This window comes from Pleurodeles waltl, chromosome 1_2 (genome assembly GCF_031143425.1).
Source record: "Pleurodeles waltl isolate 20211129_DDA chromosome 1_2, aPleWal1.hap1.20221129, whole genome shotgun sequence".
NCBI lineage: Eukaryota > Metazoa > Chordata > Amphibia > Caudata > Salamandridae > Pleurodeles > Pleurodeles waltl.
The window spans coordinates 407,910,324-407,936,240 of NC_090437.1; the positions used below are offsets into that span (position 1 = coordinate 407,910,324).

A 25,917-nucleotide genomic window follows, 5' to 3' on the forward strand; every position below is an offset into this window, starting at 1 on the left:
TCCCAGTACTAGACTGTAACAAACTAACAATAACTAACTAGATGAAATGAACCTGGGAGGAAGGGGGGAGATGGTGGGGTTTAATGTCGAGTTGTATTGTTATGCCTACATTATATTGATACATTATATCACACATACGCGGCATGTTATGCACAATGTAAAGTTGTTAATTTGACAAAATGCAATAAAATTTGTCAAAAAAAATTAGACTGTATAATTCTCCCAGAATGCTCTCTGTCTTTGCTGTCAAATTAAAGGTTAAAAAAAAAATGGAACTATGAAACAAATGTTTGATAAACTACAGTGAAATTTTAGATACCATTTCTTTGATGCCTCATCTACTTAATATATAGATGCACACTAGTATTCCCAAAACAATCTTCGTAATGGAACATCAGGGCAACCTGTTTCCACAAGATTATGGGAAACATAAAAATATACAAACATTGGCAAAAACCAATATAGGTCTAACATTGGTGGTCAGCCTTTTGTGTCTTGTTTTGACATGTGTTTTTCTAAAACTTTATTGATGTGGGAGCTATCAGGACCTCACCATTATAACAAACATTGGCAAAAGGCAATAATATTTTTGGATTTCAAAAAGCCCACATTGCCACAGTAGTCTCAGGCAAAATATACTTTGTGTGCGGATATCCTCCTTATGAAAGAGCAGAATTGCTGTCATTGGAGGTGAAGAGAGACTATACATAGAGAGAGAAATACTTAATGAAAACAAAACGTCCTGAGTACTATTCTTAAAGAAAGCCACAAAAGTGCATCCCTCATATATGCCCTTGCTTTAATACAGATTTACAGCTTTCATTAATTTACAATAAATTACAAGGAGTAGGTCAGGAAATCATACTCCTAGAAAATATTTGTGAAACGCATTTTAGCACAAGCAAATATGTATGTGTACATTTGTTCATGAGAAAATCTGTTGAGCTTTTACATATTTATTTTCCCTCCAACCACTCTTTTCTGAACTGTGGAAGGAGTTATATTTCTGCCCTTGTCAGGAACACGTTTCCAACCTTTCTCAGTATAGGAAAAGATTAGAGAAGATCTGATGAAAACGCCTAAAACATGCAAGTTAGTAAGTTTGCAGACTCCAAAGAACATTCCAGTCCTGGAACTACTGCTTACGGCTAACACCAGCCCCAGTATGCAGATCTGTGGAAAGCTGGCAAAATGCGGGACTTTCTAGAATTCAAACCCTCTGAAACCCTACGATAGTATCAACTTTGGCATAATCAGAGAGGCTATTATCAGAGCTCTTATATTAATGAGATTGGTGCCATAATTTATCACCGCACTATGTCACACCAAATAGACAAGTGGATTTTTTTTTTTAGGAAAAGTAGATTTATAAATCAACCTGTCCCATGGACAACTAGATATTTTCATAAATTCGACAACCCTGCTAGTAACAATTTATTTAACACTGGCAAGAGTAAACTACCCTCCCCGCAAGACTTCCCTGAGCTTTTATTCCATTTACATATCTCTGTACAAATTCACCCATATCCCTGCCAGTAATGAGGTCTTTGCTTTCAACAAAAAGACAGAAATTCATAATGAAGGTGACTGTTTCAAGAAAGAAATGCTCTGAAGAGCTGTCTCCAGGGGCTTCTATTTAGGAGCGGAATGAATGAAAGGAAAGTCTGGAACGTCCTGTTGTGATGTTTGGAAGCCGTAACATGAGAGAGAATAATGGAAACAAGAAAAGTGTTTCCAGATTGAGAAGGAGATATATGGAAATCGAAAGAACTTAGCCAGTGTGTGGACAATCAATGTCCAGAACACAAATCTCCAATCAGTACTCAAAGAAAAAATATCTTACTCCATTTTCCTATGCCTTACGGGAAAGTGAGATATCAAATCTGTCAAATGTAAACCTGGCACAGAAAGAGAAGTTGATGTCAAGGAATGTGCCACATTGTAATCGGTATAAAGCCGATGGAGCTCTGATGATGGACTAAGAATTGTGTGCCCATGTACAACAAACTGAGCTGCAAAGGAAGAGAGAGCACTAACACTGAATGATGTGTGAAAAGTCAAATGCAGCATCACACAAAATATCAAGACCTCTTACATCCTGGAAGCCTAGATAAAGTCAGTTGCCAGTATAGGGAGGGGAAAAATCATCATCCAATTCCTTAACATCATTTTCAAACCCTTTTCGGCATCTACTTATAGAGATTAACGTCTTTGTTTCCATGCACCAGTCCATATTTCAGCAAGAACAAAGGTGTTTGATTCCAGTATCAACTCTAGAACTCAAAGAAGCTATGTTAGAAATGACAGAGTAACATGTATGCAAGGTGGCTCTGTCACCCTGAGGAAATTCTCAAACATCTTTCTCACTTTAGGAACGATTGTTATGCAAAGACTATCTATCAAAATTAACCAGCGGCAGAGCAATGGGTATTAGAACAAAGACAAGAAAAAGGGACTACTTCAATACTTAGGCAATTCCTTTCGGCCATGCAGTGTCACTGTTAAAACGTACAGTCACAGAGGTAATGAAGTAGTCACAGACTAGAGTATGATTACCTGCCAGCGGCAGTTCAGTAAAAGCTTTCCCCCATTTAAACGCAAACCACCAGTGCTCAGCTAAATACTGCTGCCAGTACGGCACGGGCCACAGAGGCCAACAGTTGCAAAAAGACTTTCACTGTTTAGAATGTATGTCACCACGCATTCACAGACCAAGAATGAGTGTATGTGTGACATGAGCACAATGAGTCTGAATGTTAAATACCACCAGATATGAAAGGTGAAGTAACCCACAAATACAAGTCATGAAGAAAGTGTGGCAGCATGCTGAACATTTTTTGAAGGATGCTTCATATATCTGCACCTCTTTCAATCCCAATCCAATTATTTTTCTAAACCACAAGGCTAAAAGAATGGAAGAAGGCTATAGAGATGAAGCCTTAAAAAACGGCCACAGTGCAATACCGGAGTCAGGATGCACCGCAAAAGAATACACTTATAAAAAAAAAAAGGCCATCAGGCTACCAAGTAGGAATGCACATTACTCACTTATCAAGCTCCGAGATATTCACAAATACAAATATATTGGTAATCTCTTCATGTAGTACGACAGAGAAGCAATGCTGCAGGGAAAAACAACTGTGGTAACAAATAAACATAAATGGGCTACTGTTCATCTGTGTTCATACTACTACGTGGCACAATTACAAAAACAAAAGAAACCAACTCAAATAAAGCTTGTTATTGTGACATATTTGTTTCCCTTCAGCTCATTATGTTAGACACACAGTAGCCTTGCTGACCCTATGATCCATTTACAGTTTTGATTTTGTTAGCCGTCACAGCTAAAGACACCTGTGCAATTCTTTTAACAGTGGCAAAATATTTAATTTGAAAGACAAAGCTAATATACTGTAATGCTCCGAATTTCAGCTTCTCGTACAACTCTACCACCCTCTAATATCCTCCAAAATGCACCATTCTAGATTGTCGCAAGATCCCTGCAGCTCTCCTCCATCAGTAGTTACACATCTTCATTTAATACTTAAAAACTCAAAATTACTCCAGGCATGTTTCTAACAAAGGGGGTCATTCTGACCCCGGCGGTCATGGACCGCCGGGGCCAGGGTTGGCGGGAGCACCGCCAACAAGCTGGCGGTGCCCCGCAGGGCATTCTGACCGCGGCGGTTTTGCCGCGGTCAGAAGTGGAAAACCGGCGGTCTCCTGACGGTTTTCCGCTGCCCTAAAGAATCCTCCATGGCGGCGCAGCTCGCTGCGCCGCCATGGGGATTCTGACACCCCATACCGCCATCCTGTTCCTGGTGGCTCTGCCGCCAGGAACAGGATGGCGGTATGGGGTGTCGTGGGGCCCCTTGGGGGCCCCTGCAGTGCCCATGCCAATGGCATGGGCACTGCAGGGGCCCCCGTAAGAGGGCCCCAAAAAGAATTTTAGTGTCTGCTTTGCAGACACTGAAATTCGCGACAGGTGCAACTGCACCCGTCACACCTTCCCACTCCGCCGGCTCAATTCTGAGCCGGCGTCCTCGTGGGAAGGCTGTTTTCCACTGGGCTGGCGGGCGGCCTTTTGGCGGTCGCCTGCCAGCCCAGTGGAAAACCCAAAATACCCTCAGCGGTCTTTCGACCGCGGAGCGGTATTTTGGAGGGGGAAGTCTGGCGGGCGGCCTCCGCCGCCCACCAGACTTAGAATCACGCCCAAAGTCTCCTCACAGATCTTTTCTATTTGAAGGCACAAAGATGGTTAATTATTTGTCATTATAGGAATGTTTAAGAGAGCAAGTAGATCACTGAGCGAGTCTGTATAGGTAGTTGCACCCGATGCAATATAGAAGAATCATGCATTGAAAAGACCAATAGGTTTGAAAGCATTAATTATAAAATGCCTGCTGTAGTGCAAAACACTTATTTTTAAAATTGCATTGTGTATACAATGCATGGATTGGACAGGGTATAAATCGTGGGATGATACTCACACATTAGATCCAGTGGAGGTAGATGGGTCTATCAACTAGCTAACAGAAAGGAAGCAAGACAAAATTAGTCCTGTGAGCTGATCCAAAATATGACTGACACTTTCTCAGGTGAACTGTTAAAGGTTTCTCAGCTAAAGGAGCAATTACAGAGGGAGGATGAACCAAAACACCTCCTGGTATAATAGAATACACTATGTTTCCAATTAGTGGTGCAAGCCCAATTGCACATCAAACCTAAATAATATCAGCCTGATGTAATTTTCATGTTTTCTTGTTTAGATATTCTCCGTTCTGTTTCATACAAGTGCATGCTTTTTCAACTACAAATGCATAACACTTAGTATTATTTAATATTTGTTTCATTACAGGTTGATAATTCAGCTTGCAGAAACATATTGTTTACTATTTGTTTCAGAATAGTATGATGACTTTGTTTGCCACATTTATGTTTTGATAGTTTGAATGTTTTTTGTAAACATTCAAAAATGTTTCACATTTGTTTCAAGCACTTCAGTAATCAGTGGTGATTGAATTCAAACAGACACAAACATAAGTAGGTAAGCTTGTATTAACGTCGGTTGTTGATGTTAATTGTAATTAACAACTATAAGGGGTATTTAAGCAGCATATAGACAATGGATAAGAAAAGGGAAATCTTCGCTTCCTGGGAGCGGATGTGCTGCGACGCCATGCAGAAGACCGGTATAAACACTTTTTCTTTTTCTAAACCAAAGGAAAGCACATCTATTAGCAAGATGAGCCTTATTGGTTTGTCTGTTGAATGCAGAGAAACATACAACAGCTGTTTTCACACAGAACAATAAATCTGATGTTCCACTAATGAATATAGATGAAAGGGAAGGTCACCTGAGAAACACACACAGGCTTCTTTTGGTGCTCAGATTAGTTTAGTTAGAGGCAAGGAGGGGAGGTGAAAAACTATTTTACGGAGACTGTTATTAGGTTGCAATTCTAATATCCTGTTTCTTAGCTTCTATTGTTGTCACCATTCTGTTTGTTTTTGCAGTCACAACTATACAAGTTATATGCACTAGAACTGGATTTCGATTTTAATAAAAGTCATAAAATTATTATCTCAGGCTGTATTCTGAATAAACTGGAGAAAGCGTAACAAGCCAGAGGCTTCCCTCAGAAGGCTGCCACGGACAGCTGTGTCGTATGTGGAGCTGTGTATGAATACTGCCACTCAGTAAAGAGGATCAGAGAATGCAAAATCTGGAAACGTTGTGAGGAAAGTTGTCTTTTCCGGCTAGCTTGTTTTGTTCACAGGCCAAAAAGCTTCATTTGGGCTTTTCAGCAAACGGTTGGTGGGAATAGATCAGCAAGGTGTTCTCACAAATTATGAAGTCTTTATTTGCAACTGGAGATTAAATCTGGATGTAGAGCTAAATTGGAAGGTTGCATTTTGCAAAAAAGGCTGCAACCGCCTCGTATTTCAGTCAAGGCAGTCACTAGGTCTAAGTACTTGAAAAACATGGTGCCATCTTGAGAACCTCAACCCCACCCACACAGCTGGGGTTATCGGTAAGAGAAATGGCGACCATATATATTTCTCTGTAAGTAAAATGTGGCCATGTTTAAATCTGACCTTACTGTGTTTTTGTTACTTTTTTGGGTAGTTGACAGTGCAATGTACATATAATCTATCCACCTTATTTTACTTACTTAGGTCTTATGTGCTATTTATCCACAAAGGTGATAAAATAATTTTTTTTTACAGTTAGGCAGTAGTGGTACTGAAATATTGCTAGGACTGTACAAAGTTTTCAGGTGAGGGTGTTGCCACATTTGTGAGATCTATACAAAACTCTGCAAATGTTGCAAATGTTTTGCTTCATTACTGCTGTCTAAACATTATGACTTTTGAGACAACTGATGTCACCCATATCCCTATTTAACCCCAACATAATCGTTTTTACAAGGCATGCTTTACAAAAAATAATGTCTTCTGTTGCACAATTCCATTGGATGTAGAAACGCTTTGCAAAAGGTAACTATCAGAGAAAAATTCTGCAAATATTTTTCATCTTGGCTGAGTTTCATTAGAGTGAAAACAATCTTACTATGGAGTGAAAATGTTCTTGCAGCGAAGAAAAAAATTATTGCTTGAGCAACTACAAAGGTAATCCAGGAAAATGTTCAAACTGCGTGCGCTGCAAAAATTTTGAACTACACTGGTGCAGAAACAATACATGGACATCCTTAAATAAAGAACAAATTATTATTCACTTGAACACAATCACACACACTGAAACCGTAGCTGGGATTAGCGACTTGGTTTGGATGCAATCTTACACTGAAAGCAATCTTGTCTGCTATAAAATCCTACTCATTTAATGCAATCCTGAAAATGGACCAGAACTGTCAGAATGTAATAAATATAAATCTGCACTGCTTCAAGAGAGCATTCAACCCTAGTGCATGTTAAAGTATTAGGGCAACATCTAAACAGATTACCATAATGATACCATACACACTCTGTGCTGAGTCAATCCTTCCTCAGAAATGGAAAAAGCACTGACAATAGGAGCACCATACCTGAAAAACAAAAAGTGCAATCCCACAACACATGACCCGGACGTCCCACGTCACATACAGCTTGCTAAGGCATTAGGCCACCAGAGCTGGTGAGAAAGGTTATTCAGTGTTGGTGAGCTGAACTAAACAGTGCTGATGAGTATTTCACATGATCTAGCTAAGACAAGAAATTAAAATCATCAGCTGAATAAACATGTCAGCTGACAACAAAGTATGAATTTGAGAAGCACAGTAGAGTGTGCAAGATGGTAGCAAGAGGAATTAAATTAGCAGTTTTTACCTTGGTCTCCACACACAGTAACAGTGAAATTATACAGACGGCAGTGGTCCATTGGCCAAGAATATGAAATTATCAGTGCAAAGTCTTCATTACCCAAAACAAATGGATTTATGATTTGCAAAACTAATCACACTTTTTACTTCAGTTACTAATCCCTAGACAAATGTGCACTGTTTTCACAGTCAGGTTGCATTTTAATAATATGCAAACCAGATGAGCCTACTCAATCTAAATGAACTTACCAAAGTCTTGCTGTCCTGTTTGTTAATGGTGACAATACGGCTCTCTGAAGAGCCATCTTTATTTGCCTGCTTGATGCTGACATCTATGATATCGGGAAAGTCGCAGTAAGTCTGCAAATCCTGCAATAAGCATTGAATAACGTTAAAAAAAGCCTTGAAACGAAAACAGTAGCTTCTAGCTTTCTAAATCGAGTCCCCAAGAAACATTTCATGATCATGTTTTCATTGATTTTTATCCAAAAGGCACAACCCAGTACATTTTCAAAATCATGATTTATCAATGGCTTCTATTTACATGCTATGGGAGAGGTAGGGTAAAGGCCTTAGGGCATAATTCTAAGTGGAGACAGAAAATTAATACACAATGTCCTACAAATGACAATTTTTAATGAAAGAAGCACTGAAAATCCTTGTGTCATTCCTTGGTAGAATAAATATTCCTTTTTCTGTTCTTCATAATTTGGACAGGTTATTATAACTTTTCTGCTACGTTCACACTTGCATTATCATACCTAAACGTTAATTAGTTCTAACTTCTTCAAACTAATTGTACATTGCTATGCATTTATAAACACTTCTTATACAATTTTTAGTATTGTTTTCATACATACCTGTAGCTCAGTTGAAATCTCACCTTCAGCTTGCAAGGAGGGAAATGGGGGTTAAAGTACAGGTTTCTCAATACTGTGCTGTCTCTCAAACTCTTCATCATACCGTAGGTTTTCCTCTAGAATCATGAAGTGCCCCAGTTTCTGCTTTATTTGCTCACACCAATGTCAGACTCTCTTTTAGATTAAAAGGTTGGATAGCAGGTGAAAAATCTTGATGAAGAGGTGTGTAGGAGTAGAATTACTTGAATTACTACTATGAATACATTTTACCTATTCTTACATCCCAATCCTTTTCTTTCAGCGCCAATAGAAGATTCCAATGAATTTGTTTGTGATCTATATATAACCTGAGTTTTAGAAACATGCAAAAAGAGCTACTGATTGATGTGGAAATCTGATGAAATGTTGAGCAAGGCATAGGCATGAGTACTGGGTACAACCACGCAGCTGGAAAAAACAGTGTATGAAAGTCCCTTCACTACTCGAGTCTGACCTCACTGGACACCATGGCTTGAAATTATTTATCAGCAAAAACATATCAACAACATACATGTCACCACCCTGATGGGATTTCCCTCCCCCATTACTGCACACCACAGTCTGTTGTGAATGTTGGAGCCAATTAAACCAATGCTTAACCGCAGCGTTCTAGAGAAAGAATAAATCCTTTTTACATTTTTCTGGATGCCGAAGACCCAAAAGCTAAGAACAAATATCCAGTGGGACTTATTTTGAATTAAGACCCTTGTGATCACCTACAAGAGATTCCCTTAATTACTTCAACATAATTTAATTTGAAAAGCACAGGACACACAGAGATTTACACTGTATATGCATTAAATACAATCATATATTACAAAAACATTAGTGATTATAATGCAGACAAATAGTGCTCAAAATGATTTTATTTACACTGTTGCAATTCAAACACTTAAAAAATGGAAAAAAATACAGACTCCTCTTTGTCAATGTAAAGACAGCTCTTTACTATCGCGACAAAGAGATCGACCCTAATCACGGACAGGCAGCCGGTCTCAATGTACTGTTGCGTAGACAGCTTCTTATTTACAAAATCACACAATGCTTTATTACGGAATGTCAAACAATGAATCACTCTATAGTTATACATTAGTAGTGGGAAAACATCATGGCATCTATGACCCTAAACTTTAACCTAAATTAATACACCTCCTTTTTTGCAGAATAATAATTGACTTGTCAACTACAGATTGAAAACAGAAAAACACTAGAAAACCTATGACCCAGTAACCTTAAACTTTGACCTAATCACCTTCTTCATTGTAACTTTAACAATGCTTGGCAAACTAACCATTCTTCTTTCCTGAATGTATGCATATTTGTGGTAAATACAGCTTTAATAATGTGTGCTTTATCACTGTGAACCTAAGACCTCTGTATAGTTTTAACTGATTAGGTTTCTTGCACCCATTGTCTACTCAAATTACAATCTAATTGAGAAACACAAAGTACATGTCAGTGAGCCTGTGTATTAAGAAAGTAAATCCCTTCACAAGTTGGCCTTTAACTACAACCCTTTCAAGTTACTTATTTTATTTTGTCCTCAAGTGAACACTTCACCTTATTCCAGTCAGTATTAGATTTGGGCCTACAATGTCCTTTCACTATGCACAGCTGTGTAGCATTTTCTGCTGGTGTCTGTTGTTGCGTTATGTTTTCATATTCATATTTCACATTTCCTACAACTTATATAAACAAAGACACTGTACAATTCCCAATGGTTGCCTACAATATGCAAACAAACATAAACACGACTTGATATAGCACCACCTACAGAACAAATCGCAAAAATCAACCAAAAGGGAGGATTTGTCGATGTTCAACCCCGTGTAAATGTAAGGGTCCCCTCAGGACATAGTCATCTGACTACCAAACTGCACATAAAAATGAAAAACAAAGAAATGTTCTCAATCATGGGCTAAGTTGAATTGGCTCATTAACTCATAATTCCATATCTCACTCACCACTTAAAAGCAGATACAATACACTGTTAAACAAATAATATGTCACTGACAGCCCAGAACAATCTGAGGCAAAAGACACAAAGAATGAATTCTCATACTATGAACAGCTACTCTCAACCAATGCACCATAAGTGTGCATTTCCAAAGACAAATAAAGGGGAGAGAGGCCTATGGGAAATGTCCTATATGCTACCAATAATCACTTGATTTTAAGGAATATTATCCTGCATAATTATCATCAATAATGGTTAAGAACCATCATTGATTAATAATGCAGCATCCAAGTACATGGGTGGCATGGTCAAGTTGGTGGGTGAAATCCCCAAACAATGCAAGTGTTGGATGAGTTACCCCACCTCTCACGGCTCAAAAAAGACCAGTCAATGACATGTTGTGGCAGAACCAAACCAATCGGGTTAAATGGTATCCATAATTAAATGATGTGCTTTTATACACCTGTAAAAGATAGAACAAACTTAATACCAGAGTTGCTACCGAACAGATAGTCCAATAATTAAGTACACATAGGCTCTCCTCAAGCCGTAGGAAAAGATGCCACATGCTTATCGTTACTGCTATATCACTCGAAAGAGACTGGGGAAAGATGTGACAGCCATCGCCATGTTATCTTCCCTCTCTCTCTCTCTGTATGACTGGACTGCTAACTGTGGTCCGCCATCATAGGAGGAGGAAAGAACATGTGACATCCTTGTATGTACTGAAAGGGCCAAAAACAACCAGTCTTGCCCAAATGGCTGCATACTCAGTACCCAACATTGTGGTAGTATAATGGTAACAGGCCCATGTATGTACATCTGCAGGTATATTATGTATCTAGAGCCAAGATTTAAATTGTGCATTCTGTGGGTGGAATGTTCTATCAACATAAAAATATGTTAGGTATGTAGGCACAGTTGTTACACGCTAGTCTTGTGATTATTTTCGCATAATGGATGCTATAGCAAGTCAGGCACCCTTATGTTTATGTTTGAATACTGCAAACAACCAGTGGAAATTGTACAGTTTCTTTTTTTAATATAGGTTGTAAATGAAATCACTTTTGAGCTTTGTGTCGTCTGTGCTATGATCACTAATGTTTTTGTGATCATATTTATTGCATATAAAATAAAAATCTGTGTCTCTTGTGCCTTTCAAATTTTAGAATTGGTATATGAGAAATATTGAAATATGTAAGTGAATCCCTCATAGGTGATCACGAGGTTCTAATTCTAAATGAGTCCCACTGGGTAACAGTTATTATTAATACATACTTACTCTGGTCCACATGGGCTTACAGGGGTGTTCTTAGGCTTTTATACACAAAAAGCCCTAACAGGGCCTACATGACTACACTGGTAAGAGACATTTGCCTTTGGCATGCTGAATGGCAAAATATAACCTACTTTACATTAGTGTTTAGCCAAATATTTTGAAAGACCTAAGGAAATGTTATTAGGTCTTGAGAGCTGTGCAAAGTCTACCTCTTTAGGAACTACAGGCTCGGGTAAACCATCAGTCTCTAATAATGATGAGAAAACTGGTCCACTCCTTGAAAAATAATAGAGGTGATCTGTGAAAAACAAATCTAAGAAAAACATTGATAACCCTTTTGCTGGCAATATTATCCATTATCTTAGGCTCTCCCACAAACTGCCTATCACCCTGAATAGAAATCAAAGACCTTTGACTATCCTTGGAAGTCAGAATAGGAGTCTGCCATTTTAGCCGCAGAACACTCACTGCACACTTGAGCAAAGAATGCATCATCCTGTCTTCCAATCCAGTATCAAAGACCTTCATTCTACACAAATAATTACTATCTGACGTGTCTTAATTCAGCATCTGAATATGAAGTTGGAGATCTGATTATGCTGGCCAGAGATGGGTATCTAGTAATACGTTCCACACTACATTCTAACTTAAAGCTTAAGAAAATTGCTGAAAAAATATTCCAACTACATTAGTATTCATAACCCCTAACTTTAAACTTGTTCGACTTCAACCGTACACACAAATCTCAATATTGTTTTTCTATGTTCTACATTTCATAATGCTGTAAATGTTAAGTTTTGTGACATATTTTCTATGCTTTAAATTGGGTGCTTTGAAAGATACTCATGGGAAGCACATGAATTGGGCACTGAAAAGAGCTTGATGTGTGGATGGAAATACAGAGAATACAGGAGCTGAATGAGGCTCCACTGACACTAAGGTTTATGGTGCATTGCAGCCTGAATGAGCAAAATGAGAGAGGAGTGTGGCCAAATGTTGGGGGATGGCAGGGAGTTTAACAAACAGAATGAATCTGAGGGAGACTAAAAGATTTGGTGTACATATTTTAGAAGGATAAAGCTTTTTCAAGTATCCAACCATGTTGTCTCTTGGTTTAAAGTGACCAAAACAGTCCTGCTTTTTGTTAAAGGAAATGACCTACATATCAGCCCAGGTGGCAGCTTCCCCCCCGAGTCCCCTGAAAATGGTTCCCTATTAAATTTGAATATTGCTATTACAAGGCAGCACTGTCTCTTGAGACATGGGGTATTTCTACAGCCCTGATGTTAGCATCTTTGGAGGTTGACTGCAGCCTGTGTGGTTTTCTGGGATCACGGAACACAGAAGAAAGTAAAGTCCTCTTCTCCAGCCAACCATTGAAGGGTATTATTTCTCCTGCAAGCTGCTCATCATCCTAATCCTGCTTGTGGCTTTAGATGTGAGCCGCACTCTTGACCGTGAAGTTTGATTCTTGTTCGCAGAGCTTCTTTCCACTTGTGCCCACTCCCGAGTGGGGGCAATGTAGAGAGGAAGGAGGCAGCTGGAGCAGCTAAACTACTAGCAGTCTTGCAAGTAGTTGTTTAGTTGCTGTGAGAAAACACCTCTTTTGTCATGGTTAGCCCCCACATTTTGCCTGGTATTCGATGTAGTCGCAAAGTTGTTAGTGCCCAGGGCCCCAACCAACTAGGTTCCCTGGGCAACATATCTTTCCCTAAAACTGTTGTGATGCATTGGCACCATTGTCTACACCTTTAGCTGCCACTATAAGTCCCTAGTAAATGGTACTAGGTACCCAGGGCATGGGGTACAATAAGGGCAGACCCCTGAGGGCACCAGCACAAATTGTGCCACCCTCTTGGACCATGCATCCAGAAGCACCCAGCACAACCATTGCAGACTGAGTTTTCTGATGCAATCCTAAAGGAGAAACTCAACATGTTTACTATAGACTGCATGCACTATAGGTACGTCACCCCTCTGACAGGCAGGGTGCACTATGTCAGGAATCTCCAAGGTGCCTCCTGCGTTATCTGTCAGCATCCCCACCGATTAGGGTTAAATCATATCTCTGTTCTTGGTTAAACATTCATGTTTCTAAGTAAACATAATGTGCTGTGTTGCACAATTGGTTTTATCAATGCTTGTTTTACCAATGCTTGTTTGCTAATGTGAGCAGGTGTAGACATGTGCTTCCAATTGGGTGTGGTGTAGACATGTGCTTCTGATTGGGTGTGGTGATTCATCCACATGTGGAAACTAAACTGCTTTCCTGGTTGGCTATAAATAGCAGAGTGAAGCATGCCTCCCTGCTTGGCTTTGTTTTGCTTCCTTATCTCAGCATCTGATTTGGCAGTCCAGATCCTGCTGTCATCCTCGTATTCAGGACTTTTGAGGCAATTCTTTTCTTTGTTCCTGTACCAGCTGACACCAGGCATTCCTCCAGCATTCTGGAAAAGACTGCAGATAAGTGACTAGTATTCTCCAGGGAGTTTGTTCTTTGAGCGCCGCGCCTTCCTAGAACAGCTGGTGTATTTCAGACCTCGTATTTTGGCAGAGTGCTTATCTTGAAGAGACAAATGCATTTCTGAACATTCTACATTATTATTGTAGTTACTTGCCTAAATGTGCTTCAGGAAATCTGCTTGAGCTCAAGTACTACAAAAAGTGACAGTGCAATTTAAAAAAAGCATTTACATGACTTTTCTTTCTCTAATAGCATAACTCTTGGATTTAAATTGTGTCATTCATGCCTGTCTTTCAGGTTTGAGAAATCTGCTTTTGATTTGAAGGGTTTTTCACACTCACAGTGAAGCCAAATCAAACTGTGCCACTCTAACTGTTTAAACCCAGAGTGGACATTTGCATGTCTTGGATTGTTTTTGTTCCTTTTAGTTTAACCCTATGCATGCAGGAAAGTTATATGTGATATAATTAATGTCCTTGTTTGTCTTTCTTGTGCATGATAAGTGCATCTACAGTTCTAATTGTAGTGTGCAACAGTGAATCTCTGTGAAGACAGCCCTGGTGTTGCAGTACTTGTTGTTATGGTAGTCAGTTTGGGTTTTTGGTAATGCAGTGTTAGTAACTGTGCCAACAGTTATTATTATCCAAGAAAAGTGCTGGAGCACCCCGGTGTTCTTCTACCGCTTCTGTTCCTATATCAGAAAGAGAGATTCAGTTTCAAGGAAGTTGAGTGCACTAACTCTAGTATCACTCTGTCAACAACGACCTGCCCACCCGAAGGTGCCTGGCTGGACCGGCAAGACCTGGCAGTGTTTTGTCTCTGTCTCTCCCACTCCCCCTTTCCTTTTGGGACACCTCACGGGGTTTCTGTGTCCACCAGGAAGTGCCAAGAGGTGTTCCAGGAGGTCGGGGCATACCATTGCCCCTGCAGACATCCTGCTTTTCAGGTGAGTGGCCCCGTCTCGACACATTATACGGTATGTGTGGGCATAGATTCATGAGCAATATGCTCCTACTCGGTCCTTGCCAAACCTGGGACATAGTAAGTGAACAGGGTAACCATTTTAATGCATGTGCTGGGCACTGGTAAGTATGAGTTTCAGAGCTACATGATGGCTACCCTAAACCCTGGGTTGTTCGGTATCAAATAACTCAGAATAAAAAATCCAAACTGGTACCAGTGTTGGATTTATTACAAAACGTACCCAGGGGTCACCTTAGAGGTGTCCCCCTGAAAAAGCTAACTACCCTGGCATGGTTGTTGGCCGGTCACAATCAGCCTGCCATCAGCAGACAAGATTTTGAGCCCCTGGGGTGAGAGATTCTGCTCTCAGGGACTCAGAACAAAGCCCTTCCTAGGTGGAGGTGCTAACAACCCCTCCATCAGGAATGTGCACTGCCCGGCTAGTGAGCTTCAAAGGGCTTAACGCACTTGAATCACGACCCTAAACCTGCTGCTAGCAGCAGAGAGCTGCACCTTTTGCAAACCCCCACTTTTTAGGGGAGAAACAGCAGGAAACCAGACAAAGGATAGGAGAAGTGGTCAATCCTGGCTTGCACCACCCTCAAGGTGTTGCATGAGAGGTGACCTCTCCATTTAATTTCCCTCCATCTTGCATGGGAAGAAAATAGCCAAACAAGTGTAGGCAAGTGACCTCTGCCCACAGGAAGTGGTCACTTAGTGCAGTGATGTCCAACCTTTTTATCGCCGCGGACCGGTAAATGTTTGATAATTTTTCCGTGGCCCGCTTGTCCCATTGTGTGACAAGCGGGCCACGGAAAAATTATCAAACATTTACCGCCCGCCACAGTGGGGCGGCCCGGTCCGCGGCCCGGGGGTTGGGGAACACTGACTTAGTGGGTGTAGTTACTCTAATGTAGATGACCCATTGGTCACTAGTAGGTACCCTCAAAAACACCCACTAAAAAAAATATTTAGTAAGCATCCCTAGACCAAGAAATCAGATTCTAAGGACAAAAGAAGACCAGCAACAAAGAAGACCCAAGGCTCAAGAACTGAAGCCCTGCTGCACCAAGAGAAGGTGCTAAACCCTGCCTTCTGCACTAAGGACTCGACAATCGTTGCTGAGAGATTTTTTCTTGGACATTGGACGGTTTCTACAAACCCCAAGAGGACCTCCACTCTTCACAAATCGCCAAAGATCTCCCTCCAGAGAGAAGGCATCACTCAACAACACCAAGGAACCAAAGACCCAGTGAAGGCCACTTCACTGACTGGCTGCTGACCAAGGAACCAACAGCACAGCCGGTCCCAACTTTACCTGTTGCACTGTGAGGACAAACCCTGCCTGTGTGCCAAATTTGGTGGCACTGGGCCCTCCAGTGGCCAGACCATGCAATAGGCCTGGGTACTGGTCACCTCACGTCGGACTACCAGAAGGACAGTCCATTCCGGACAGAAAAAGGATCAGGAGGAAGCCCCAGTCGAGGAACTTCAGGAACCACCTGGCCCTCCCACTAGAGTCCCTGCTGACCTGAAAGCGACCCTCAAAGAGACCTAACTCCTGCTTCCAAGGGCACCTTTGCACACAGCTCCTGGCTCACTGATTCGCTCTGCACCTGGCCATCCTGTGCCCTGCACTGCATGTCCAGCTGTGGCCTAAGGGTCTCCCCTCCAATTGCGACCTCGATACTCCAAGGGGCCTACCGGACTTACATTTAAGTCCACCTGTGCAGTGCTTTTCCAAGTGGTCCACCCACAGTGGCCTGGCACCAGCTTCAATGACATTCTGCAGCTGCTTCTGCTGAAACAGGAAGCCACCCGAACTTCCGCAGCTGGTCCATAGTGCCCACCGACAACCTCGATGCACCTGCAAAAGGCGACATTGGTAATCGCACTGCCTAATTTTATACGCATTTTCAAAGTAATTTCTCTGTTGATTACTATGTTGCATAATTACGCACAAAAAGACTACTTTTAATAAAACTTCAAAAATTCATAATTTAAAAAATACTTAACCAATTTCGATGATCTTGGTTTTACAATTTTTATATAAATTTTAAGTATTTTTGAAAATTGGTCTTGAGTTATTCTTTTGAGTATGTGGTCTCATTTATTGATACTCTGAGTACAACAAATGCTTTGCACTTCTCCAAGATGAGCCTAACTGCTCGAACAAGCAACCATAAAAATTATAGCATTAGGTGGTCTACTTTTTACCTCTGTAAACCAACGTATGGTTTCCTGGACTCTATGGACAGTGTGCCTAGCTTTGCACACTACATAGAGGGCCAGCCTCCGACAACTGCTTCTCAATATCACTCACATTAAGACGTGCAGTGGACATAAAGTTTGAGAAAAGACATATGCTGGAGGATGGCCATGTTCATTTTTGGAAGAGCCTGTTGGCAGAGGCTCCTTTTTATATAGATAGCCAACCATTTTTTTTTTTACCTGAGCCAGCAGAAGAGAGCTTGGTTGTCTTTCTAATGTGATAAACCCTGATTCACAGTCCTAAAACAGTAGAGGCCAGCTGTATGACAGGATGATGTGGTTGCAAACCCTGTTATTGAGAAAATCACAGTGTTTGCAATTGTAAAATAATAGTACACAGTGTGCTTAAACCATTTTGCAATTTGGAAATCAATATCTAAATCGTAAAAGGGGTGTAATGATGCATTCCAAAACCCAATATGGAGAGGGCATGGAAGGGGCGTCCCATCATATCTGCGATTCTCAATGAGATGTGTCTGTGACCACAACTTTGGTAATAAAACACTGATAAATTATGACTCCTCAAGGAAGATACTAACTCATTTGCAAAGGAGAAGCTGTCCCGAATGGACTGCTTCCCCTTTGGGAATTGTCAACAGCCTTAACCAAATGTCTTTCTAAGTGTCAAAAGCTTTTATTAGAAACAATACCAGTTCCTTTGAGTAACCCTTTATCAAAATGTTTCCCATCTGAGAATGGGAAAATAGAGATGGTAGAGTGCAGTTCCTTGCAGAACATCATCGTGTGCTCATAGCCAATCACACGGAAAATCAAATATCAACCTAATTATTATTAATTTGAGAAGTTATTCTATAATCCCCCCTCCTCCCGCAGGCGGAGACTTTGCGACACAACTTGCTTTTTCACAAACATCCCATTACAAAATTAAAGTTTGCAAAACGACAGGGCACAATTTACACCCCATATTTGCGACCACTCAGTTTCTGAATCAGGTCCCTGGAGAACAGTATTTTTACTACCAAGAAGGATATGAAAAGCAAAGGGAAAACAACATAGAAAATGTCAGAAGGGGAATACTGTAAAGACCTGTCGAGATTTAGATGAAGATGGTTTGGTGGTCATGCCACTGGATTTGGATGAGGCTTTGTTAAAATTGTGGTGAGCTTCCAATTGAAAGGCACACTAGGAAATCTTCTACACAAAATGGGACAAAGGGGTCTTCAGGCTTTAAGATGAGGAAGAGAGGGAGGCAATCATCAGAACTGTCAGGGCAAGGGACATTCTTAAATTCTCCTCTTCCTTGTCAGCCAAGAAACGGAATGAAGGTGAAAGACTATGGACAGTCTGTGTTCCTTTCTTCTAAGGGAAAGGAACACAGGTTGCCTGCTACCAGAAGATAAGATGGGCTTAAAGGAGGTAAGCAATTGATATTAATGCCTTACATGAATCTTGGAAGGAAGTAGACTGGAAAGGTTCGCAGGAGTTGATTCTTTGTAGGGGTGTCGGGATTGAGACACTAGGGGCGAAACTATAGAAATTATAATAGTAATGCAACACCAGAGATACAGTAAATGTGCAATAAAGAGCAATGTGTCTATGCAGTTCTAGAAACCTAGTTGGTTAATAAGGAACACTGGGTGGCATGCCTACTGAAGATCACAATTATGGAAGAAAGGAAGTTGTCTGGAATCATTTCTTAAGATTACCATTTAAAGTGGTGGTCTTCCTAGGAGTGATCTGATTTAGGGTGACATCTCTCAAGGCTGCAGTGTAAAGAGACCTCTTTACCTGTAAAGTTAGTTTCTTGTTCTCAGTGAAAGGACAGGCATTATGATATTAGGGCAACAGACTTGAAGTTTATCCTGTTTTTAGGTCTTTTCTGTCTCTCTTGCAAGCCTCCATCACTCATCACATTGTTATTAGAGGACTACCGTATAGGTGAGCACTGGATATATGGTTTGCTACCAAATCTTTTCCATTTTTACATAACGAATACGTTTAAAAAAGTTCCTAAGTTTAGTAGTTAAAGTTCCAAGAGTATTACCACTTCCAATGAGTAATGCTTCCAAAACTGTCAAAGGCTCCCTGACGGTTGTTACTCAACCTTAAAATGACCAAAAACACATTTAAAAACTGGGCAAAGGTATCTTCCACTTCTGTTCAAAGTTAATAGTTTATTCACATGAACGTGATCAGAGGGTCAAATGGCTGTTGTACAAGGGCATAGATTTTAAGCAGCACGAGCAGGCTGCTTAGCAGACATGGAGTATAGACAAAGTTTAGGAGGTGACACAGTATCTTAGAGGGTGTAGTGGTGAATGATCCACAATGTTTTCGAGGCACACATCAAAAGTTATGTTTTTCTGTAGTTGAGTATGAGTGAACAGGCATTCATTCAAAACTTTATTGCGCTAGAATAGCCTTCTAGCACAACCAAAAGCTCACAATATTAATGGGTAGGGCTGGCTAAGGGTTCAGGAGAATTGAGGAGTGAGGTGGGCCAGGTAAAAACTGTCACAAAGAGGGAAACTTGGTTGAAGGAGGTTCTGTTGGCCTAAAAAGAGTAATGCCAAAGAGACAGATGAAAAACTGAAAAAAGCTCATTTGATTACTGTTTCTACTGCCACTTCCCCTAGAGGCAACTTGGGCAGACCCTGAACCAAGGTTTCAATACAGTCTTCCCCAACAGGTAGAGAAAAGCTTTTAAAGGACATAAAGACATGAAACATGAAAAAACAAGGTATTAAAGGAAATAGTTTATGAGAAGCGGGTAGGTGAAGAAGCTACTTAGCTCCAGTAACGCTCTTTCTGATGGATGCTCTATCGCACCACAAAATCCTCACCTTGTGACTATGTCCACGCAGCAGGTTGTATGCAGATTGTTTTTTCAAAGCAGCCACGCATGTCCATGGGCAGGTGGCATCATATGACTCAGTGACGACTCGCTACCGTCTCCGGAAGTCTCGGCACAGAACCATATTTATATATATACGCAGCACCCCTGATGTCTCTTATCTTGAGCTTTATCTTTGCCCTCAGATGTGGATCAACCAAGATTAACTGGAAATGGCAGTGTGCTGAATGCAACTTGGAAGCTTTTTATAATCTCTGTAGTCTATTCCACAGAACATGGAGAAGTGTTAAGAATCTGCAGCTACAGTATCCATCAGAAAGAGAATTACGGAAGGTAAGTAACTTCTTGTTCTTGATAAAAGATACCAAAACAGTACCTCCCAAAAGGTGGAAGGTTTGAGAAGTAGGCTTACACCAGAAAGTCCCTCAGGACCACACAAGTGAAATGGCCCTCTGCAGACCTGCATGCGGAGGCAATAGTGCTGGGGGAACATATGCATCCAAATGCCAGACGTCCAACACTGGAACATCCCTTGCCAACACCTTTGTGTCGACTTAGGCTCTGATACAATAAGCGTGCTGGCCAAAACAGGGCTATAGCATGTTTTCAAGCATAAGATGATTCACTTGATCAGGGTTCACTTCTCTACTGCACTCTAATTTTTTTGCCTCAGAAAGGCCCAAAAATGTGCTGGTTATCCGCTCGGTACTCTCTTGTACTTGTAATGTAAAAGCTGAGGGCTCTGTTTGGTTCCAGTCACTGAAGCCTGTCCTTCCCCCTTTGACAGATGTGTCATAATGAAAAAAGTAGGCAGAGTAACAAACTGCCCGACATGGAAGGATGACACAATTTTAAACAGAAATGAAGCTCAAGCGTGCACCACCAACTTGTCATAAAACAAGTGAGTGAATGTACGATGCACTGACAGCACCTGCAGCTCACTCATGTGACAAGTAGAAATAGCTGCAATTAGGAAAACAGTTTTGATTGTCAGCAGTCGCAGTGCACAGTTGTGCATAGACTCAAAGGGTAAGCTCATCAGGACGTAAGTACCAAGTTAAGATCCCAATAAGGCATACAGAAATGTGCCAGTGGAAAAACACAAGTCATTTTAGAATATTCCATTTAGAAGCTGGTGAATTTAATAATGAAGATTAGAAAAGCCTGAAAGATTCAACAACCTTGCTGGGCCAGCGATAAAATAAACAGCAAAAGGCCCCAACTGTAAAGGGTCAATATCATTACGTTTGAAACAGGCCACAAACTTCACACAAGGACCAGAATATATAGATGTATAGATGAGTACCCAGCTGCAAGAATATCTACCAATACTTCAGCAGGTAAATTTAAATTGTTCAGCTATGACTTCTGTTGGAAAATGGGTTATTGGTAGGGCAGGTAGGTACCTACACCTAGCAACAAGCCACTAACCTCCACATAGGTACAGTTAGGTCTCAGTAAATTAATCCCAGCTCAACCCTTGGTAGCTTGGCAACGAGCGTCAAGGCTTAACTTAGGAGACAAAGTGTAAAGCATTCAAATATCACAAAACAGTAATTTAATAAAACACAGGAAACAGTTTAAAAATCCAAAACCAATTTATAAAAATAGTTTATATTTTTATCTTTAAAATGACACAAAAACGATTAAAATCAGTTCAGGGGAACCGGAGATATGAATTTTTAAAGAATTATTACTTTTCTAGCGCTTAGAAACAAAAAGCGCCAATCGGGTCATCTGGTTGCACCTCGACCGGGGCAAAGTCAAACTTTCAGGCCGACCGCGATGGAGCCCTGCTCGGCTACAGGTCGCGGGAGGCCTCGGTTAAAAAGTTACCTTCTGACTTAGTCTTTATTTTGAAGTTTTTCTTCACCGGGACGAACCTGCCAGTTGAATCCGACCTCCTGGAGCCCTTGTCCGGATACGCGATGTGGGTTTCCTCGGTGGAGACTTTTACCTTCGGACTTAGTCGTTTTTTCGAGATGAAAATCCTTCGACCGGGGTAAACCTGGATCTTGATCCGACGTCTATGGAGCCCTTCTCGGATACGATGGCTGGGAGGTCCCGGTCAACTTTTTACGCTCGGACTTAGTCTCTTTTTTGGATGTTTTTCTTTACCGGGACGAACCACGAAGTCAGGCCGGGTCGCGGTTGAGGCAAGCCGGCTAGAATTTCCGCGGCGGGTCGGTCCCTCTCTGGAGCTTTTTTCCAAAAATTCTCAAATCTTTTCCAAACTTCTGGGGCTTCACCCAGATGTTCTTTTAAGGTTCTTTTGGGGTCCACAGCTCACCCCAAGGGTCCAGAAGTTCTGTGATGGTCCTTGGGGGGTGCGGACTTCAACTCCCAGAATGCACCTGGCGCAAACTCCTTTTTGGCCACTGGACAGTGGTCAGCTGGTCGCTTTCTTCAGGAGTTGGTGCAGGGGACTCTGGTTAGCAATTTTTCACCTGTAGCAAACAGGGAGTCCCTCCTTGAACCAGTTGAAGCCAGGCAAAGTCCTTCTTGTGGTGAAGCCCAAGTGTGCAGCTGGTGCAGTCCTTCTGAGTGCAGGGTCCAGGTGCAGGCCAGGGGTCCAGCAGGGCAGTCCTTCTTCTTCTTTAGTTCCTTTCTTGTTGAATTCTGGAGGGGATCTGAGGTGTGGGGTCAGGTCTGCCAGTTTTATCCTTGCTCCTGGGTGAAAAGCAGGGGGGTCCTGATCCTCCAATCAGGTACAGGGTCGTCCCCCTGTGATGACCACTTCCTGGGAAGTGTGGCAAAAATCCATCCCAGAAGGCAACAGTCTCCAAAAATCCAACATGGATGAATCTGATTTTTGGAGGTTACATCTGGCTGAGCCCACCCACTGGTGTGGCTAAAAATCATAAACACACCCCTCTCCTGCCCTCTCCTAATCTAATCAAGGGTGCACCTAATTGTCTGGGGTTGCAGGATGTGGGGGTGTTGTTGGGTGCTGCAAATGTCCTTCTCTGCCTTTGAAGACCAGTCAGGCCACTTCACACCTCATCAAGGTAGCCTGGCAGAAGCTGCTGCAGGCTGGCCAATCAGAGCACAGCAGCAAAAACAATGCAGAGCTGAAATTGGCAACTTTTTAGGTAAAGTCTAAACTTTTTACCTGAACTAGTTATATTAAATCCAACAACTGGAAGTTGTGGGATTTATTATAACAATCAATTTGATACCAAATTCTTGGTATGTAACATTTAAGGAGACTTTAAAATTTAAAATAAAGTCTGCCCATTCTAGCCTATGAAGGCCATTTACTTCAATGAGGGAAAAACGAATTTGGCTGTTTTTACCTCACCAGGGCTTATAAATCTATTTTTATAAAGTCCCTGCTTATAGTTACATGGCACCCAGCCCTAGGGGCACATAGGGCACACCTTAGCGGTGACTTATATGTAAAAATAAGGTAGTTTAAGACTTTGGAAGTACCTTTAATTCCAAAGTCGAATTTGCATATAACTTTAATTTAAAAGCAGCCAGCAAGGCAGGCTTGCTTTTAAAATGACACTGGGCACCTCAGCAGTGCACCTAGGTGTGCACCACCTATGCTGTGGTCCCTAAACCTACATGCCCTACCATATACTAGGGACTTATAGGTAGGTTAACTTAGCCAATTATAATTAGCCTAATTTGCATATCCATTTTACACAGAGCACAGGCCCTGGGACTGGTTAGCAGTACCCAGGGCACCATCAAAGTCAGGAAAACACCAGCAAAAAGAGGAAAATGGGGGCAAAAAGTTATGGGGCCTCTGCAATCAGCCCTGTTTTCTCACACAACCCCCCCCCCCCAGCCCACACGCCCAGGAGACTCAGCCCAACCCTGGGAGAGTCTTCCTGGCTTGTTAGGCGAGGAAGACAGTGAAGAAAACTGGCTGTCCCTTTGCAGGGCCTACTCTGCCTTATATCCTCCTGTCAGGGTCACTCCCTATGGGTAGTGAAGCCATCCCAACAGTAAAAGGACCCAACTCAAACTGAAACTTCCCTCTAGGGGGGTCTTCCTCCTTTCTCTCTGCCAACTTGGGTAGTGAGGTGCCCACCTCCCCTACTCCAAACTTTGCTAGGGCAACACCTAGCTTACCCAAAGAGGTCACCCAACACTTGAGCAACCCCACCATGACCAATAGGGTCAGGGGGCCTACTTTGCTATTGGCCCTGGGGTCTGCCTCCCAGGCCAAGTACAGTGCTGCCAGGAAGGCTAGCACCCAGCAGAGGCTACTGACAGCTGTCAGTACCCAGAACCACACCCTAAGCTCTCCACTGACAGGTGGCTGAGCTGCTTTAGGGGCATCTTTGGGGTCCTGGCACCCCTCTTGCTGTCTAGAGTGGGGGGCTACCACCTCCTGTGGCAGACACCCTCCTTCCACTCTCCCTTCTGTCAGTGCAGGGGCAACACCTTGCATCTGGACAGCTGCCTGACTACTCAGGACTTCCTTGGGGTCAGGTGAAGCCTCACCAGTGCCAACTCTGGGCTCCCCCCCTACTGGGGCAGAAGGCCCTTGGCTCCCTGGAACTCTCTTTAAGAGTGGCCTACCCTTCCTTTTCTTCTTTCCTTTTCTTGGGGACCCCTGTCTCCTAACTGTAGGGAATGACTCCCCAGGACTTTGGGTTGGGGGGGGGCGCCCTGGGCGACCACCCCATCTGTGACCAGACTCACCTCTGGGAGGTCATTGCCCAGGATACAATCTAGGGGAAGGTCAGCACTGACTACCACCCTAATCCAGTCAAGGATACCCTCCCTCTCTAGGGGCACTATGGCTACAGGTTTGGAGGTGACCTCCCCTGTGGCTATCCTGACTTTCTTTGTCTTTCCTGGGACATACATGTCTGGGGTCACTAACCGGTCACTCACTATAGTGTGACTGGCACAGGTGTCTCTCAGGCCAGTGGTAGGGATCCCATTCACTTGAATGTGGTGGAAGTGCCTACTTCCACCCTCAGGGATCACCAGCTTACCATCTGGTCCTGTCTCCCAGCTTAATGCTAAGAGGACTTCATCATCTGAGGAATCCTCCTCCATGGCTACACTGGACAGCCCAATGCTAACCACCTTCTTTGGACAGGCTGCATCTCCTCTGAAGTGACCTGTCTGCTGACAGTCAAAGCAAGCCCTACTGTCCAAGAGTTTTTTTAACCCAGGGTCTAACTGTCTCTGCTGGTCAGAGTGGGAGTGGGATTTACTCTCCTCCTTCTTAGGGTTCTGGGGTACAGAGGGAGTCTCTGTGGTGGGCTTACCACCTCCCTCCTTAGGTTTTTGGGGACCTGTCCCCCCCTTCTTGGAGTCTCCCCCCTGGGACTTGACAACCACCCTGGTTCTCAACCACTCATCAGCTGCCTCCCCTAGCTCTCTAGGGTTGGTCTGCTTAGAGTCCACTAGATGCTGGCGTAATCTTTCTTGGATACAATTGGTCAAGATGTGCTCTCTCATGATCAGATTGTATAACCCCTCATAAGTATCTACTTCGTTACCAATAATCCAGCCCTCTAGTGCCTTTAGTGAAATGTCCACAAAGTCAACCCAAGACTGGGTACTGACCTTCTGGGTGTCCCTGAACTTCATTCTATATTGCTCTGGGGTCAGACCAAACTTCTTGGCTAAGCACCTCTTCATACTAGGGTATGAATCTGCCTCCTCCCCCCTTAAGGTCAGAAGCCTATCCCTCCCTGAGTTGGGGACCAACTCCCACAAAAGGGAACCCCAGTATTGAGGCCTAACCCTTCTCATTTGGAGTGCCCTCTCAAAGGCCCCCAGCCACTTATCTATGTCATCCCCCTCTACATAGGCAGGAACCACCCCTTTGGGTAATCTGGGGCAAACTCCCCCACCCATGGACACCTCAGCTTCTTTATCGCTGCTTCCATCTCTTTTCTCTTTGTATGCCCACTTTTTCTTTTCTAGGGCCAGCTTCTCTGCTTCCAAAGCTATGTATGCTAGCTGGGCTTCC

The 25,917-nt window shown here is 42.4% G+C and overlaps 1 protein-coding gene across 2 annotated transcripts in view; it reads right to left on the bottom strand.

Moving 5' to 3' along the window:
* JAK2 (Janus kinase 2) overlaps nucleotides 1-25,917 on the bottom strand; it is an 882,548-nt gene that overhangs the window by 304,494 nt on the left and 552,137 nt on the right. For both annotated transcript variants that reach the window (XM_069240320.1, XM_069240330.1), the window contains one exon: nucleotides 7,572-7,691. In XM_069240320.1, coding sequence (XP_069096421.1) covers nucleotides 7,572-7,691 — 120 coding nt within the window. The remainder of the gene's footprint in view (nucleotides 1-7,571; nucleotides 7,692-25,917) is intronic.